Raw genomic sequence first — 18,898 nt, 5'->3', positions numbered from 1 at the left:
GGGAGTAGAAAGCCTCATCTTTCTCCCGCGGAGCGGCTGGTAGTTTCGAACTGCTGACCTTAAGGTTCGCAGCCCGATTCGTAACCACTACACAGGGACAACTAATTAAAATTAAAAATGGTTTGTGAGTTAAATAATAGTATGGCATCAATGTTAGACTCTCTGATTTTAGGAAAATTGTACTGGTTGTATAAGAAAAAGTACTTATTTGGTAGTAGTAAAATATGTAGGGAAAAGGGGCATACATTTACAACGTACTTTAAAATGATAGAGAGCTAGATAGATAACAAAAAACAAAAACAAAATCCACCAAAAAAACATTGCCATCAAATCAATTCCAATTCCTAATACCCTTACAAGACAGTGCAGAACTGTGTTACAGTCTCTGAGGCTGGAGATCTTTACAGAAGCCAACAGCCTCATTTTTCTCCCAAGGAACAGCTGGAGAGTTGACTTGTCAACTTTTCAGTTAGCAGCTGATCACTTAACCATTGCACTACCAGGACACCTCAGATAGGTAGATAGATAGAAACAAGGAGAGTTATCAATAAGCCACATTGTAACCAATTGGTGAATTTTTGCAACTGTTTGGTAACTCTGAAATTATATAAAAAGTATTTATTTTCTGGGGAAACAAAACCTCCAATATATGTTGTTGTTATGTGCCTTGGAGTCGGTTCTGACTCATAGTGACCCTGCACAGGGTTTCTGAGGCTGTAAATCTTTATGGGAGCAGAACACCTCATCTTTCTCCCGCAGAACAGCTGGTAGTTTCGAACTGCTGACCTTGCAGTTCGCAGCCCAATTCGTAACCACTACACTGCCAGACTTCCTCTATATATACATAGTGTTTACATAATAATCATTTAATTATTCATTTGTGAGTAGTTTGTGAGTAACACTAGAAAAATTATCAACAATAATCAATAAGTGTTCAACTTTGCTCTCTTCCTTTCAAATAATAAGAAAACATGGACAGCTTTGAATATATATAGTCTTGAAATATGAGTACGTAGCTGGTTTGCTATTTCTAGTGTCTGTACCTACACACGTTTCATTTTGTCTTCTTTGAAATAGCTTGGCCCACACTTAATGTATCCATCAAGTGCTGTAATGAAAATCAAACACTAACCAAAGTCTTTTAGGTAAATTAACTTGTCTAAAAGCTAAGTTGAAATAAGACATGAATGCTTTTGATCTCTTAACTCAAATACCAATACTCGGAATAAAAGTAGTTAAATATGCAGTGATGAAGTGCTTCTCTTTTATATTTTCAGAATGGCTTCTCTTCTGAGCAAATTTAGGATAAAATTTGCAGAAATTCATATCATTGGTGACATCAACATTAAACCAAACAAAGAAAGGTATAGTATAAAACATTTAACAAGAACCATTGTTCACCCATGGGATGCTCTCATTCTCACTTGTGTTGATTATCAAAGAATAAAAATGTGATGTGCTTACTAATAATGACTTCCTGATCAGATATTATAAAAAAGGGATCTTAAATAATCATGACCCAGAACTACGGTGTGTTCATAGTTTAAATGGGAAGAGAAGATTCTGGGGAAGATGGGGAAATTGATAAAGCATAGGTTAGTGAGCATTTCAGAGTTTCTCTTCAAGTTCTTTGCTCTGGTGTTAAGTGTAGCAGGAACAACAAGGTCAGACTTCCTCTGGCACCATTGTGCAAGTTTTCATTATTTGAAGGGCATTTCACAGGGAAGATCTGATGGATGTGGAAACAACTTGAACCTTCTTGTCAAATGATAGTGCATACCCTCCAGGGCCATTTTAGCTTTTGTTGTTGTTAAGTGCCGATGAGTCCGTTCTGACCCATAGCATCCCTGTATAGGGTTTCCTAGGAGCAGCTGGTGATCTTGAACCACCAACCTTGCAGTTGAAACCAACTTTGTAGTCCAGCGCAACTCACAGCACCACATAGTGCTTTTAGGCACTATCTAATTACTGCCAAATGGATCAGGACCACCCCATCTAAGTCAGAGTAGAACTCGCTCCATAGGATTTTCATGGCTGTGACCTCTCAGAAGATGACCAGATGTTTCTTCTAAGGTCCACCTGGGTGGGGTTGAACCATCCATCTTAGTAGCTGAGTGCTAAACCACTTTTGCTACCCAGAACTCAGTGTCCATGATCTTTTGGGATGCCTCTTAAATCATTTGAAGCCAGCATAGAAATGTATTGGCTCCAAAAAGAAAAAAGAAAATGACAAAATTGAAATAATAATTACTTAAATACCTTTAAAACAAGACATCATTTTAACCCTCATTAATTGTTAAATTATAAATTCCATGATATTTGGAAACAATTTGTGGGTTAGGTCTTCATGGGGTTCCTAAAGGTACAAGAAGTTTGCCTGGAAATTATAGCAGATTGTAAATTAAATGAGCTATTTCGAGTTAAAGTTTTTCAGAAGTGCAACTATACAGTGTTTATGATCCAAAATCATATTTCCTGTTGCATCTGAATGCAATTCAATGCATTTGATTAGGTATAGAGTGGGCGCTCCAAGAGAAAGTGTATGTGAAGTTCTCAGAATGCCCATGTCCTCATTGTCTTCTCAGTCCTCTTCCTGTTTCTGTTGACCACATTTCCTTCTAACAGTTCCAACCCTTACACTTCTCCAGCCTTCTTGCTGCTTCCCTTCTTTCAGCTGATTATTATCCTGTGTGTGCTTAATGAAGACCTGGTGTAGCACTATGGGTTAATGTGCTGGACTGCAATGTTGGTTTGAACCACAAGGTTGGCAGTTCAAGCTCACCAGCTGCTCCTTGGTGGTGGTGTGCCGTGAAGTCAGTTCCGACTCATAGTGACCCTGCACAGGGTTTCTGAGGTTGTAAATGTTTACAGGAGCAGAAAGCCTCATCTTTCTCCTGCAGAACAGCTGGTAGTTTCGAACTGCTGACCTTGAGATTAGCAGCCTGATTCGTAACCACTATGCTACCAGAGCTCCTTATAAACCCTATATAGGGCCTCTCTGAGTCAGAACCAACTCAACGGTACTTAGCAACAATAGCAACATGTGCTTAATTTTGTTGTTGTTAAGTGCCGTCAAGTCGGTTCCGACCCATAGCAACCCTGTATAGTGTTTCCAAGGAGTGACTGTTGAGTTTGGACTGCCCACATTGCGGTTAAAACAACCTTGCAGTCCAGCGCACTAACCCACAGTGCCACACCAGGACTCCATGTGCTTAACAGCCTACTGAAAGTTATTCAGATTTAAAATTCTTTTTAACTGAAAATACAGCGACCTTGAAATTCATGTTTTCGGAGGGCATTCAGGATTCCTAAAAGGCTCTGGGTCAGTTAAAATGGCTTTGCAAAATACCTGAACTGTGATTAAGGAAGTTGCAATCCACAGGGGTGACCTGAGTCATAACTTTGTAATATTTCCTTACATCATACATGCCTGTAATGCCTTGCATTACTATAGTTCTACAATTGCAGAGACTGAAGAAATGTTGAGGGCACCTTTATAATTCTTTTTGGTAAATGAAATTAACATTCTGATATGAACTGGGTTGCCATGCAATAATCTCGGAAAGCTGTCCACTTTCATTTAAATAACTGTAAGTCATTGCCTCTTGGTATTTGCAGGGATATGATCAAAGGGGCTTGTGTAACAGCTCTAATTGGTGAAACTGCATTTCTCCTTCCTAACATAGCAGGTCCAATGATTCCCTGGCAACAGAGCAGAGATTGCCAGTGTCCCTCTCATCACCCACTGTCACCTAGTTGGTTCTGACTCATAGAAACCCTACAGGACAGCATAGAACTGCCTCATAGAGTTTCCAAGGCTGTAAATCTTTATGGAAGCAGACTGCGGTATCTTTCTCTCAAGGAGCAGCTGGTGCAATCGAACTGCTGACCTTTTGGTTAGCAACTGAGCACTTAACTACTATGCCACCAAATGAAACCAAAACTTGTTGTCATCATAGTGATGACATAGGTCAGAGTAGACCTGTCCCATAGGGTTTCTAAGGCTGTAAATCTTTATGGAAGCAGACTGCCACATTCTCTCATAGAGAAGGTGGTGTATTTGAACCCATGATCTTTTGGTCAGCTGCTGAGTGCTTAACCACCGTGCCACCAGGACTCCTGAAGTGTAGGGCCATTTTCTGTATTTTCTGTCATCTAGAGGTTAGTTGCTGTGTCCCCTACTGACTTTGGATTATCTGTAAGCCCTGGCTCGGTGTTGGTGACCCATTAGTCACTCATGTCTTATAAAGAATCCTCCTTGTTGCCGCTTGCCTTATTAATAGGTAAGAACTTCTGTGCTTACTGAATCATTTGTTCCTACATTCCTTTGCTTCTTTCTGTAACAAACCCTCATTTTCTTTCCTTCCTTTCATAGTGGTCTCTGCTCAGCTATCACTGCCACTGTGTCCATCCTGATAATGTTGGTCAGCTATTCCCACTAACCAGACCTCGTCATTCTTTGGGTGCCCACCTATCACGGTCTGGACCCTCTTCATCTCACTACCCCTAGCCTTTGTGCCCTTGTTTCCTCTTCTCAGGAAGCAAACTTGTATGAGCAGTAGTCAAAAACCAAGGTCCAAAACAAAGGTCCCAAAGCAAAGTAGTCAAAAACAAAGAATCTTTGCATGTGTCCTGGAATCTAAGTTTTATTTTTAGATGCCATTTTAATTTTCTGATTCTCACATATCTTCAGCATCCTGTAATGAAGTGATCTGCTTTCCTTCCTAAGGAAGAAATGAATTAGGTATCACAGTTTGGGAAATTTCCCCTCGCTGATATTTCAAAATCTCAAAGAAGATGTAAAAATTACAATCAGAGTTGCCGAATTCTAACTGGAATTAAAGAACCTTTGCAGTCAAATGACTTTGCAGTCCTGCGCATTAACTCACAGTGCCACACCAGGACTGCATTATTATTACTGATATCATGTAAATTTATAAGGCAGTCATAAATCTGATGTTGGCAATGGCTATTCCAATAGATGAAGGTAACTTTATTTTAGAACAAACAAGGAATGGTCTATTCAGTAAACATCAAAGATGGCTTCTGGTAGTGCTTCTTGCACCTTCATGATCCTCCAGTTAGAGAAAGAACTCTTCTTCTAGGCTGACAAAGCCCTGGGTCCAGGTACCAGGACACCAGACTCAGGGTGTGAAGCAGTAGCTCTGTTTCAGCTCCCACACAGCATTTCTGGCTACATAGACATTCTCCGCCGCTATCAACTATCCCCTGATCACGCTTTTTTTGTGGCCACGCAATCACCCCATGCTCCACAGTGTTGAAGTTTTTCAGTAATATCCAAGATTGAGGCCAATGTTAAATGCCCTCAAATTACTTTTAATAAATCTCTCAACAACCCATAACGTATCAATAAGTTTCAATAGAGACATTTTATCTTAGAAACATAATCTATAAATAAGGCAGGGTAAGAGTAAGCGGGAGTACAAAAGCAAAGTTAATGAGAAAATAATTGAGCAGGAGGAACCGAAATGCTTTTGTGGTTAAATTTAATTTTTTATTTTATAGACAGAAGTGAAAGTCATAGGCCCCCAAAAAATCTTTATATGGAAATCAAACAGAAACTACTAGAAGCAATTAACAAGGTATTTTAGTTTAAAGGTGACACAAAATTCACAAAAACAACTACCACATTACTTTGAGAGAAGAAATTTTAAATGAACTTGTTGTTGTTGTTAAGTGCCGTCAAGTCAATTCCGACTCATAGATACCCTATGTAGGGTTTCCGAGGAGCAACTGGTAAGCTTGAATCACCAGACTTGCATTTCAAACCAACCCTGCAATCCAGCGCATTAACCCACAGTGCCAGTTTAAGGGGGTGGGCAGAATTATGCAATTAAAACATTTAAACTTTTTCTTTTTATGAGGCACAGGGTGAGAAGAGCACAGAAGATATTAATTTTTTAAATGCATAGAATTCTTACTTATATGAAGTCTTGATGCAATGCTGTAGGATAAGCACAGAACTGTGAACTCCAAAATGAGCAGTTTAAATCCACCAGCCGCTCCTTGGAAACCCTATGCAAGGTCGCTATGAGTCAGAACTAACTCTATATCATTTACTAGCAACAGCAATACTTGGTGTACTAGGATCCATTTAAAATTACTTATTAGAAAATTCAGATTTAATGAGATTTTTATGGAATATTTTTGAACTACTTTTGTATCAGTTAGGAGAATGAGACAAGATCAGGGTCAAGCTTTAAAGGTGAAGAAAACAAAGATGACTACGGCCAATGAGTAATTAGAGCAAAGAGAAAAGAAATGGACAAATACCAACTCAGTGTCACTTGTTGTTGTTGCTAAGTGCCGTGGAGTCGGTTCTGACCCATAGAGACCCTGTACAGGGTTTCTGAAGAGCGGCTAGTGAGCTTGAACCACTGACCTTGAGGTTCAAATCGACTTTGCAATCCAGCGCATTAACCCACAGCTCCACACCAGGACCCCAGTGTCACCTAACATGTTTCAATTGCAAGTAAAAGAAAGTCTGCGTCATAGTGTCTTGTAGTTGTGTGCCATGGAGCTGATTCCAATTCATAATACCTATATGGACAGAGAACTGCCCCATCGGGTTTCCAAGACAGTCATCTTTATGGGACTAGATTGCCAACTGGTTTCTCCTCTGGGGCTGCTAGTGAGTTTGAACCATTGACTTTTCTGTTGTGTGGTGCTGAGGGTTAATGAACTGGACTGCAAGGTCAGAATTGACTCGATGGCAGGGCTCCTACCATGTTGTTATTGTTAAACACCATGGAGTCTGTTCTGACTCATAATGATTTCCAAGGAGTGGCTGGTGGATTTGAACCTCTGACCTTGAGGTTAGCAGACCAGTAATTAATCCTACAGCACCACACCAGGACCCCACAGTGACTTACAAAGTGGAAATCATTGACAAAACTGAAAAATCCAAGTGTAGTTTGACTTTCAGGCAAAGTTTGATCTAGAAATTTAATTTTATAATCAAGGAAAAAATTCTCTTTTTGTCTTTCTACTCTATCTTTCATTGTGAAAGTGTCAACCAAGAGGGATTTATCTTATGGGCACAAGATGACTGCAAATAGTAACCAGGATTGGATCATTTATATTGCATAGGGGAGAAAGAATATTTCTTCTTCATCATTGAGCTCAGGTTCTGTGCTTCATTCAAGTTGCCCCCACCCTAAGCCATTGAGTGTGACCAGTGTAACACAGGGTCAAGTTTACCTGGACTGTGTGTCCATCCAGACTACTCTGGCTGAGGAGATGAAATTGTGTTGATTGGCTAATGTTGGGATGAAGTCAGTCCCCAGCTTCCACCCAAACTTTAGTGAGGAAAACATAGTATCAACAATTATCAACCCACATCCTACCTTCTATTTCTCAGGAAAATAATTCGGTGCTGTGCTTTCTAACAAGGACATGGGCTGAGAGGTGAAGAAGACTCGTCCTGATCAAAAGAAGTATATATAGTTTAACAGGGAACCTCTTGATTTTGAATCTCAGCCCTCTTGGTTGTTAAGCAAAACCGATGCTTTTTTTTATAGAGCATTACAAACTTTTCAGAACACGGTAGCCCAAATTGTCACATAGATCCTCCTGCCAGTTCTGAGTAGCCATTGTTACCCACATCCTCTCTAGATTATCTAAACTGAGAGGGACACTAAGAGACTTGAAACAAGGACCCAGACTCTCCTCTCCAAGGCCTGCGTCCTTTCCATTGCACTGACAACCACCGGAAGTCTTGCAAGACTTGTTGGAAAGATTAGCAAATCCTCGAAAGAAAAGTACAGTTTATCAGTCTTATTCCTTCACTGCCTTTGTCCACACTTCTATATAAATCAGTGTGTTTGAAACCTACTATACAAAGTATCTCTTTAATCCTTTAACAAAGGCACACTGGTAGGGTCAATCTTTCTGCTTTGCAATTGAAACTTTTGTCTGCAAATCCTAAATCAAACCAACTGATGAGATAATTGAACTCTTCATATTTTAATTTCTTAACTGAACAGCACACCCCGTTTCTAATTATTGCTCATTTTAATGTTTCTAAATTATAAGTAAGTTACATTATATAAAGCCAAAGAACATTGCTCATACTTGAGATCATCTTAAAGTGGCATACTGAAGACATCTATTGCCATAGATTATAAACTCTGCTTTATGCTATCATTTAAAAAATAAATCTGAGATTCTATGAAAGGCAAGAATGATTTTCCAACATTTAAAAAAATGTTCTATAGCTCTTAAGTACTGTTCCTAGTTTTATCATCTATTCAATGATTTATTTTTAATTGCTCTAAAGTAAGTAGCCTCACATTTTTTAGTCATTATAGCATTATTAATTTGGGGCCTTTACACTAAAGTGTACCTGAACAACAGACTTTTGAAAATCTCACTAGAAGGACAAAGGCTGCATTAGTTGCAGCAAACATCCAAATTGTTCTATAGCCTTTAAACTCCTGAGAGCCCTTGCTATTCCCCTTCACAGCCTCCAGGCTTGAGTGAGAGTTGCCATGTAGACCAGAGGTGAGGGAGCCCTATCCAACTTCCCAAGAATCTAGTTCATCCTCTATGTGAATTCATGAATGCCTCCCACAGCATCCATACAGTAGCAGATGGAAACTCATTTATGGTCTCAAGTGTCTACATTACATCTGTCTTTTATGTTGCTATGAAGAAAATAGCTTTGCAAAATCATTACTATCTCTGTGTTTAGTAAGAGTCCTGATGTGGCACTGTAGGATAAAGCACTGGACCCCAAGGTCAATTTGAACCACAAGGTTGGAGGTTGAAACCCACCAGTCACTCCTCAGAAGCCCTATATAGGGTTGTTTTGAGTTGGAAACAACTCAATGACACTTAACAACAACAATACTTAACAGGCTAACAAGGCCTCTGACACATGGAGGCCTTTATCTGGTAGGGAGGGTACACTATCCCCATGGCTTTACTTCCTGTAAGTTACCTGCAAAGACCATTCTTAAAAGATTTACATGATATTCCACTCTGATTCTGCAGCCAATAGAGCCAGGCATACCTGGAGTATCTGTGAGATAATGAGTTAGTTTCCCACTGTGAGGCCTCTTTTATAATTCCAATTTCAGCTGGAAAGTCTTTGAAGAGATGATTGAACCATATCGGCTCCATGAAAGCTGCAAGGATTTAGCAACTGCTGAGAAATTAAAAAGAGAAACTCCATGGAAAATTACAGATGCAATGTTGGATACAGTCAAGGAAAAGGTGAGGACTTGTCTTTCTGAATTTTTACTTTGCTGTCTAACTAGCTGAAAGAGAAAACAGTAGTTGATTTCAAGACCAAGAAGTAATGAATCTATCACAGAATTTCATTATTCAGGATCCAGGGTGTTTGCATTTCTCAAGTACTTCCCAATCATATTGTTGGATACAGAAACATGGATTCAGAAAACTACTTTTTTTTTTTTTAATGTAAAGTCAATTATATTTTTAAAGTTAAAAAACAGGTTTAATTACATGCTGGGAAGCCTTCTTTCAAATTTAATTTTAAAGAACTGGAGACAGATCTCACTGTCTAAAGTAATTTTAAGTCAAACATGTGCAAAGTATATAGCTATAGGTATATACTTTGACAATCACAGAGCATTTTTACCCTGATGAAGAAAGCTATGGAAAACTAACTAAAGGATCTGAAAGAATATCTGATGTAATTGGATCAATGAATGTAAAAGATAGGTTGGGCTCATGTAGAATGGCTATAAAATGGTATTTTTTCCCAGTAAGATGGGAGTTAGCCCTCTCTGACCCAAGTTCAATGAAGTTGGTGATAAGATTGTGAAAAGATCAAGTACTCAAGAGTTTGGTAGAAGAATGACATCTGAATTGGGTATTCAAGAAGAGGAACCTTCAAATTGAAATACAAGGAGCCCTTATAGTGTAGTGGATTACGTGTTGGGCTGATAACCGTAAGGTCAGCAGTTTGAGTCCATTAGGCTCTCCAAGAGAGAAAGATGAGGTTTTCTGCTCTCATCAAGATTTACAACCTTGGAAACCCTATATAGGATTTCTAAGAGTGGCAACCGACTTGACAACACGCAGCTATCAGCCAAAACTGTAAAATCTAGATAAATTACTTTAGGAATTGAACTTGTAACAAATTAGAGAAAGACATGCTAAAAATCTTTCAGATTTAGTGGGAAATATACTGAAATGGCGAATAATAAACTCTGTACCAAACCACTCAGTTCTAACTAAGATGTTTCATATAATTGAGTAAATCATTCAATTTTTCTGAGTCTTGGTTTCTGAACCAGTGAAATTTAATCATAAATCAGTGTAGTTACTTTTCCAAGTGAGTCTTAAGGTGATTTCTTAATTAAAACCAGTCCCCTGTGCTGAAAAATATTCATAGAGCTTAAAAGAAGGTGGTAGTATGAAGCATCAATCCTTTCTGTGTACAAGGTAGATAGGGATGGGCAACATAGATATTGACTACCTAAAATGAGGGGGTGATAAAGGCATGAAGTGACTGGCTTACAAGTTTTCAAGAGAGAGTTTAGTTTAAGAGTGTGTGGGGGAACATAGAGTTCCCACTGAATAGTTTTCATCTTGTCTAAACAGGTCTGGTGAAAGGAGATGGGGATAAGATTCTTGTGATTCAATAATGAATAATTGTTATCATGACAAATTGCAACAGTCACAACCATAAAAGTAAGGAGCTCTGGTAGCATAGTGTTTACAAATCAGGCTGTGAACCTTACGGTCATCAGTTTGAAACTACCAGCTGTTCTGCAGGAGAAAGATGAGGCTCTCTGCTCCTGTAAAGATTTACAGCCTCAGAAACCCTGTACAGGGTCGCTATAAGTTGGAACTTACTCCATGGCACATCACCATCACCAGTTAATCATACAGTCCAGAAGCAGAGAATCCTAGGACCATCATGGGAGAAGAGCATGAGCAGAATGTGGGACCCTATCCAGAGAAGCAGTGACACTAGAGATGGAGACATAAATGAGGACATGGAGAGAGGGAGCAGCTGAGGACTCTGGACTCATGGAAAGAGTGGGACTGGGTGCTGGCAGTCAGGAGTCAGGCTTGCAGAATGTGCCCTTTGGTTGTTTAAATTATTATCTATTCCTGAGTGTTTTTGTGTACCTCTGCCCCCTCCTCCCCAAAAAGAAAACAACAACAGAGGAATGGAAGCAAATACTGTTGAATGATGATACATGGAGGAGATTGTAATCGTTGCAGTGAAACGATGTTGTGAAGCTGATGTTCTCCCATGTAAACTACTACTCAGTTCACAATAAAAACTTTAAAAAGAAAAGGTGGTGGTTCCAGTTGTGTGCCACTGAGTCAGTTCTGACTCATAGTGACCCTGTTTAGAATTTCCCAGGCTGTAACTCTTTATAGGAGAAGAAAGTCTCATCTTTCTCCTATGGGGCCATTGGTAGCTTCGAACTGCTCACCTGGCTGTTAACAGCCCAATTTATAATCCACTACACTACCAGGGTTCTTTTAAGAAAGGTAGACTAAGAGTATAATCTATGTTCTGTGTTTGTCAACCCAAACCTGACCCCTAAATTGGTCACTCCAATCTTCCATGTTTTTTAGCTTTCTCTTTTCTCATAAAATTTGACAGGCCACCATAGAGCAATCTAAGTTTCCAAGCCTGAACAAGTAACTGTAATATTCTTTTTTTTTTTTAATGAATTTTTCTTCTGTTTGTCCATAATTTGAGAGCAGAAGATAAATAAATTTTCATTTCTCCATTCTGCTTGAACGGTTTCTAACAAAATCTGAATGTTGTCCACAGAGTTACCGCCAAGTTCGACTGAATGAACTCTTACAGGAGCACTCTAGAGCTGCTAACCTCATTGTCCTGTAAGTATTCACTGCAGATTTTCAAGAATGTTAGAGGAGAAATGGGTCAATCAACCTAAAAGCTTATGACTATTCAGATAGAAAGTTAAAAAGGTTTTGGATATAAGGGATTTTTAGAAAGTGAAGTAAATGCCACCATAGAAGTCTCCCTTGGACTTCCCATTCGTTGTGCATCATGCCTTTCCCACAGGACTCCTGGTATGGTACTGTGGATCAGCACTGGACTGCTAACCACAAGGTCAGCAGTTCAAACCCACCACTACTCCTTGAAAACCCTAAATAGGGTTACTATGAGTCGGAACCGACTCAACAACACTTAGTAACAACAACCCACGGGATCAGGAGAATATACCCACCTAGAATGTGTGCTCCTCGTCTAGACTATGTCCCAAGTACCTGGGAACCTGGAATTATCTGCTTAACCAACCCCAAGTCTGTCACTAGACTCATGGGCCTCTTCCTTGGGCAGGGCATTCAGATGCTGTGGTGTCTACACACCTGCTCTAGGGACCCATTGGAGTCTGGAAAGAGACCAGGGTGGGAGAAAAAGGGCAGTGGGTTTTTTCATTTCTACTCTTTCCCCCTCTAGCCCTAACAATGTTAGGGGAGTGTCTGCTGAAAATATCGATATACATTGACTTAAAGGTTGTTAGCTAAACTTGAGATCAGCCAACTTTTACATTTCTATCTCATGAATTCATCACCTGCATGTTTTCAAACAAGGTCCAGCCTGCAGGACTATCCTAAGATGTTGTAGAACGGTATCTTGAATTGGATGGTAGGTTTCAAAATAGTTGGTTTCTCCCAAATATAAGTAATTTTCACCAAAAAAGGAGGGTAATTAGATGATCAAATCCTAATTTAAAGAGGAATGAAAATTTGTAGTTTTGTTTTCTCTGTCCTCTACAATGCACAAACCTATTCTTTTTTTCTGGATTATATCTTTATGTTATCTGAGAACTACATCAGCTTCATATCTATGCTAAAGATAATTTCAGTCCTCTTATTATTTGCAGGCTTGGAGTGGGGAAATAAAGTTTCAGGTCACTGACTATTAAATAGCTCAGAAGTAGTAGTGATGTTATTGCCTGTCATAATTTCCAATTTCATTGTTTTTTTCTCACGCTGTCAGGAGCCTTCCAGTGGCAAGAAAAGGATCTATTTCGGATTTTTTGTACATGGCTTGGTTGGAAATCCTCACGAAGAACCTTCCTCCTGTCTTACTAGTCAGAGGAAATCACAAAAACGTCCTGACATTTTACTCTTAACGATGAAAGGTTAACACACATTTGAACTTTGTGTATGACTAATTAAGGAACAGGCCACACTCCTCTCTGTTTAAATCTAACCTGAGGATATGCCGTTCTCTGGAGACTAGCCTGACACCTTCTATCTTTTTCTTTTTTTAAAAAATGGGAACCTTTTCTTTTATAAATTTATAAAAGAGAGTTTCAAAGCCAGTGCTGCCCCTAAAAATATGTATTTTGCCTTTGACATTGAGTAACAAACAAGGAAACTAATCAAATTTGTACTCATGAAAACCACCAACTTGATTGTAAGCATCTCCAGACAAACGTAATCTTTTGTTTGCACAGTGTTTGCCTCTGTAGCCTGAATAGGCCCCAGCCCACGGCAGATTCTCAATAAATGCTTATTGACAGCCTGGTCTAGTAACCATGGGGGGCTATCAAAGGCAAAGACCAACTTGGGAGGAAACGTGATTATTCTTGGCCCTGAGAGGCTTATACTTACACAGAAGATTTGGAAATCAATAACTGAAAACTTTAAGCAGTACTTGAGTCTACAAAATGTTTAAAGAAGTTACCTAAATAAGATTTTTTAATGTAATACAGATTATATACTTAGAGTGATCTGAGTGATCATTAATAACATATGGCTTGAATTGGCTGCTGGCTAAAAAACATATCAGCTGCATTAGAAGAAAACATACATTGCGATTAAATGGAATACATTCTCTTCTTGATAGATAAACTTTAATTGTCTTCCTTACTAAATATTTTGAGATTTCCATCATAGTACTAACTTTACATATCTTCCCTAATTGAGTGTTTAGCATAATTGAAATCTTTATAGACATCTAATTGAAATTCAAGTACCACAAATGTTTGAATGATTATAAAGAAATATATCCTGAACCATACACTTAGTTACTTTAGAGCATGATTATATGAGTCTAAAAGAATAAAAATGAAAAACTTGTAGAAATTGGAATACACAGGTATTGATTTTTCTTGTTTTTGTTAGTATACTTAAAATATTTAATCACATTGAGAAAGCACCAAAAATCATTTTGATGAGTGGCTTGATTTTTTTTTTTTCCTGATACATTTTGACTGATTATTATAACTGATGAAGAATATGGAAAAAAATGAACCTGAAATAAAAGCATTCAAATTTGTTTGTTTTGGTGTGGTCATATTTTCAGTCTTCATCCACAAAATCATGGGGCAATGGTGCATCAGATATGAGCTTGAAGTTTTCAATCCGCTGCTTTGTCTATAAGTTGTTTAAAGCTGATATTCAAAATTAGGGCTTTCAAGTCCCAGTCTCTCAGCTCAGAAAGATGCTTGGGATTTAAGGAGAAATAATCAGCAAAGCAGAAGTAGCAGGCCATCCCTACGTCAAAGCTGGGATCATTTTATGCAACTAATCTTTTGATTAAACCCTCTCTCTCTTGAATGTTATGTAGTTGAAATCCAAATAGCTGGACATAGTTCTAGAAGCTACGGTGAGGAAGAACCAGCTTCATCCGGTCCACATACTTTTCTGAAACACTTGAAAGGATCTCTGGGAAAGGTGGGAAATAATACAATTCCTGTAACTGGAAATTCTGGCTGTTTCTTTGAGGACCCAGGAAACAGATTCCCAGGTAGAGATTTAACACGTAACGTGTTTATTAATGAGTGCCCTTGAGATCAACACCTGTGGAAGAGAGGGGAAGGTGGAGCAGAGGGAGACGTTGAGTTGTGATGCAGGTCCAATGGCTACCTCAGTAAACCCCTGCTCCCCCCTAGCGAGTTTTGGAGCTAGAATGTACCTTCAGAGTTGTCCCAACTTGGACAGCACCAGGCCTTACACCCCAGCATTTGAGTAGCTTTGGAGGTGGCTGCCTGGAAAGGGTGTGGAAGTGGGCGAGGAGGTTCTATGCAGCTCAGGCAATCCCTGAAAGACAGAGCTGAGGGCTGTCATCTCACAGTACTCTGAGCAATTGAGGCAATGAGTTCTTCATCCAGTAGGGTTGGGTAGCACATCATGCCTACCCTGACAATGTTTTACTACCTGAAGTTACCACACAAGTCACCGCTCACCTATTCGTTGTCTTACTGTGGTGGTTTACCTGTTGCTATGATACTGGAAGCTATGCTACCAGTATTTTAAATACCAGCAGGGTCACCTGTGGTGGACAGGTTTCAGGTGCGCTTCCCAACTACAACAGACTATGGAAGAAGGAGAGGCAAAGTACTTCTGAATGTTTAGCCACTGTAAACCTTACGAATAGCAGCAGGACGTTGTCAAATATAGTACCAGAAGAGGAAAACATTATAAATAGCAAAAGAATATTGTCAGATATAGTGCTGGAAGAAGAGACCCTCAGGTTGGAAGTAGCTCAAATTATGACTGGGAAAGTGTTGCCTTCTCAAAGTTGAGTTAGCCGTAATGACGTGAATAGAGTAAGCTTTTGAGATCTTCATTTGTGCTAGAAATATCCATTAATAACTGGAACATGGAAAGTATAAAATATGAATCTAGGAAAATTGGAAGTTGTCAAAAATGAAATGGAATGCATAAAGATCAATATCCTAGGCATTAGTGAGCTAATATGGATTGATATTGACCAATTTGAATCAGATAATCATGGCTTACAAAGGTGAGAAAAACAAATTGAAGAGGAATGGCATTGTATTCGTTGATAAAAAGAACATTTAAAGATCTATCTTGAAGTACAATGCTGTCTGTGATACTATGATATTCATACATTTAAAAGGAAGACCTGTTAATATTACGATTAATCAAATTAACACATAACCACTAAAGCAAGCGATAATGAAAGTAAAGAATTTTACCAACTTTTTCAGCCTGATATTGATCAAACATGCAATCAAGATATATTGATAATTACTGGAAATTAGAATAAGAAAATTAAAAACAAAGGGGAAGGATCAGTAGTTGGAAAACATGGCCTTGGTGATAGCAATATCCTGAAGATCACATGATAGAATTTTGCAAAGACCAATGACTTCTTCATTGTAAATATCTTTTTTAAACAGCATAAAAGATGACTATACTCATGGACCTCACCAGACGGTATACACAGGAATCAAACTGATCACATTTGTGGGAAGAGATGATGGCAATGTTCCATATCATCAGCCAAAACAAGGCCAAGGGCAGACTATGAAACAGACCATCAGTTGCTTATATGTAAGTGAATGATGAAGAGGAATGCCGTTGTATTCATTGTCAAAAAGAACATATCCAGATCAGTCACGGTCTGTGATAGGTTAATATCCATGTGCCTACAGGGAAGTCCAGTTAATACCACTATTATTCAAATTTACACACCAACCACTAAAGCCAGTGAGGATGAAATAGAAGAATTTTACCAACTTCTTCAATCTGAAATCGATCAAACATGCAATCAAGATGTATTGATCATTACTGGTGATTGGAATACAAAGGTTGGGAGCAAAGAGGAAGGATCAGTAGTTGGAAAATATGGTCTTAGTGATAGAAATGATGCTGAAGATCGCATGATAGAATTCTGCAAAATCAATGATTTGTTCATTGCAAATACCTTCTTTTTAGACAGCATAAGAGATGACCATATATGGACCTCACCAGATGGAATACATAGAAATCAAATTGACTACATTTGCAGAAAGAGACGATGGAAAAGTTCCTTATCATCAGTCAAAACAAGGCTAGGGGCAGATTGTGGGACAGACCATCAATTGCTCTTATGCAAATTCAAACTGAAGCTGAAGAAAATGAAAACAAGTCCATGAGAGCCAAAGTATGACCTTGAATATATCCCACCTGAATTTAGACATCATCTGAAGAGCAGATTTGATACATTAAACACTAAAGATTGAAGACCAGAAGAGTTGTGGTAAAAACAACTCTAAAAAAAAAAGAACATCATACAGGTAAAAAACAGAAAGTCATTGAGAATACAAGAGAGAAGGAAAAGGTAAAAATGGATGTCAGAAGAGACACTGAAACTTGCTCTCCAGTGTAGAGATGCTAAAGCAAATGGAAGAAATGAGGAGGTCCAAGAGCTGAACAGAAAATTTCAAAGGTCAGCTCAAGAAGATAAAACCAAATATTACAACAAAATGTGCAAAGATCTGGAGTCAGAAAACCAAAAAGGAATGCTCAGCATTTCTCAAGCTGCGGGAGCTGAAGAAAAAAATTCAAGCCTCGACTTTCATTATTGAAGGATTCCCTGGGCATACATAGCAAATAATCAGAGAAGCAGGATTATGTGAAGACAAGTGTGTCATTAGGATTGGAGGAAGACTCATTAACAACATGTGATATGCAGATGATACGATCTTGCTGGATGTAAATGAAGGTGACTTAAAGTAGTGATGAAAATCAAAGACTACAGCAATCAGTATGGATTGCATCTCAATGTAAAGAAAACAAAAATTCTCACAACTGATCAATAAATAACATCATGACAAATGGAGAAGAGGCTGAAGTCATCAAAGACTTCATTTTGCTTGGATATACAATCAACACTTATGGACGCAGCAGTCAAGAAATCAAACAACATATTACATTAGGCAAATCTGCTTCATAGGACCTCTTTAAAGTGACAAAAAGCAAAGAATTCAGTTTGTGGACTTAGGTTCGCCTGACCCAAGCCATATTATTTTTAATCACCTCATATGCATGTGAAAGTTGAACAATGAATAAGGAAGACTGTAGAAGAATTGATGTGTTTGAATTAAGGTGTTGGAGAAGGATATTAGAAATGCCACTGACTGCCAGAAGCAATGGCAAATCTGCATTGGAAGAAGTAAAGCCAGATGATCCTAAGAAGCGAAGATGGTGAGACTTCATCTCTCATACCTCTGTCATGTTATCAGGAGGGGCCAGTCTTTGGAGAAGAACATCATTCTTGGGAAATGGGAGTGTCAGTGAAAAAGAGGAAGACCTCCAAAAAGATATATTGACACAGTGGCAACAGCAATGGGCTGACACATCACAATTGTGAGAATGGTGATGGACCAAGCATAGTTTCCTTCTGCTTTATACAAAGTTGCTATGAGTTGGAAGTAGCTGGACAGCACCTAACAACAACATTGTACTGATTTAACAACAAAGAACCAAGCCGACTTGAATTCAAATCTTGGTTTCACTCTTCGTTAATTGTGCCACCTTAAACCAGTTATATAATTTTCTGAGTTTCATCATCTATAAAATGTGTATAACATTAGTATCACATTAGTATAATATTAGGTTTAGTGGGAGGTTGCAATTATTTATTGAATCTAATGCATTTAACACAGTGCTCAGTGCAAGGTGAAAATATTCAATAAATGTCAGCTCTAGTTTGAAAGAGAAATTACATATAGAAGCATCTCTAAATGTAAACCAATTTCACTTTTAAAACTCCCACTGACAAGGTTCTCTATTAGCACTAATTAAAACATTGAATTGCTGAAGAATGAAGGGTGATTTTTGTCACAGTTTCATTTTCAGAAGTGGCTAAATGACAAGGATAAAAATTAAGGGAACATTTTTCTGTGAGGGAAAAAAAAAAGGATATTGTATCTGAGCATTCAAATGACATGTAAGGTCTTACGGTGAGTGAGACATGACAGGAAGGCCCTCTGACACTACTGTGAGTGGACAAGAAAAGGGGATGGTGCAGTTTGTGATGGCGGGCGTCTCACCCTACCCCCAGGAACTTTGATTCTGGTAGGTGCTTCAAGGTGCACCAACCTCCTCCCCTCCAGAAATCTTTACATACTCCACTTCATTATCCCAACTCAGCACCATGGTCTCTGTT

The 18,898-nt window shown here is 38.7% G+C and overlaps 1 protein-coding gene across 2 annotated transcripts in view; it reads left to right on the top strand.

Annotated features, from left to right (window-relative positions):
• SLC12A1 (solute carrier family 12 (sodium/potassium/chloride transporter), member 1) overlaps nucleotides 1–14,273 on the top strand; it is a 138,952-nt gene extending 124,679 nt beyond the window's left edge. For both annotated transcript variants that reach the window (XM_006831681.1, XM_006831680.1), the window contains exons 24-27: nucleotides 1,278–1,364; nucleotides 9,102–9,237; nucleotides 11,789–11,856; nucleotides 12,989–14,273. In XM_006831681.1, the coding sequence (XP_006831744.1) occupies nucleotides 1,278–1,364; nucleotides 9,102–9,237; nucleotides 11,789–11,856; nucleotides 12,989–13,124 (427 nt within the window). In that variant the 3' untranslated portion in view covers nucleotides 13,125–14,273. The remainder of the gene's footprint in view (nucleotides 1–1,277; nucleotides 1,365–9,101; nucleotides 9,238–11,788; nucleotides 11,857–12,988) is intronic.
• The last annotated feature ends 4,625 nt before the right edge of the window (nucleotides 14,274–18,898 follow it).

Source organism: Chrysochloris asiatica, unplaced genomic scaffold (genome assembly GCF_000296735.1).
Source record: "Chrysochloris asiatica unplaced genomic scaffold, ChrAsi1.0 scaffold00004, whole genome shotgun sequence".
In the NCBI taxonomy this organism is placed as follows: domain Eukaryota; kingdom Metazoa; phylum Chordata; class Mammalia; order Afrosoricida; family Chrysochloridae; genus Chrysochloris; species Chrysochloris asiatica.
Note: the sequence above shows the minus strand (reverse complement) of the source record. Positions and strands in the feature narration are given on the sequence as shown.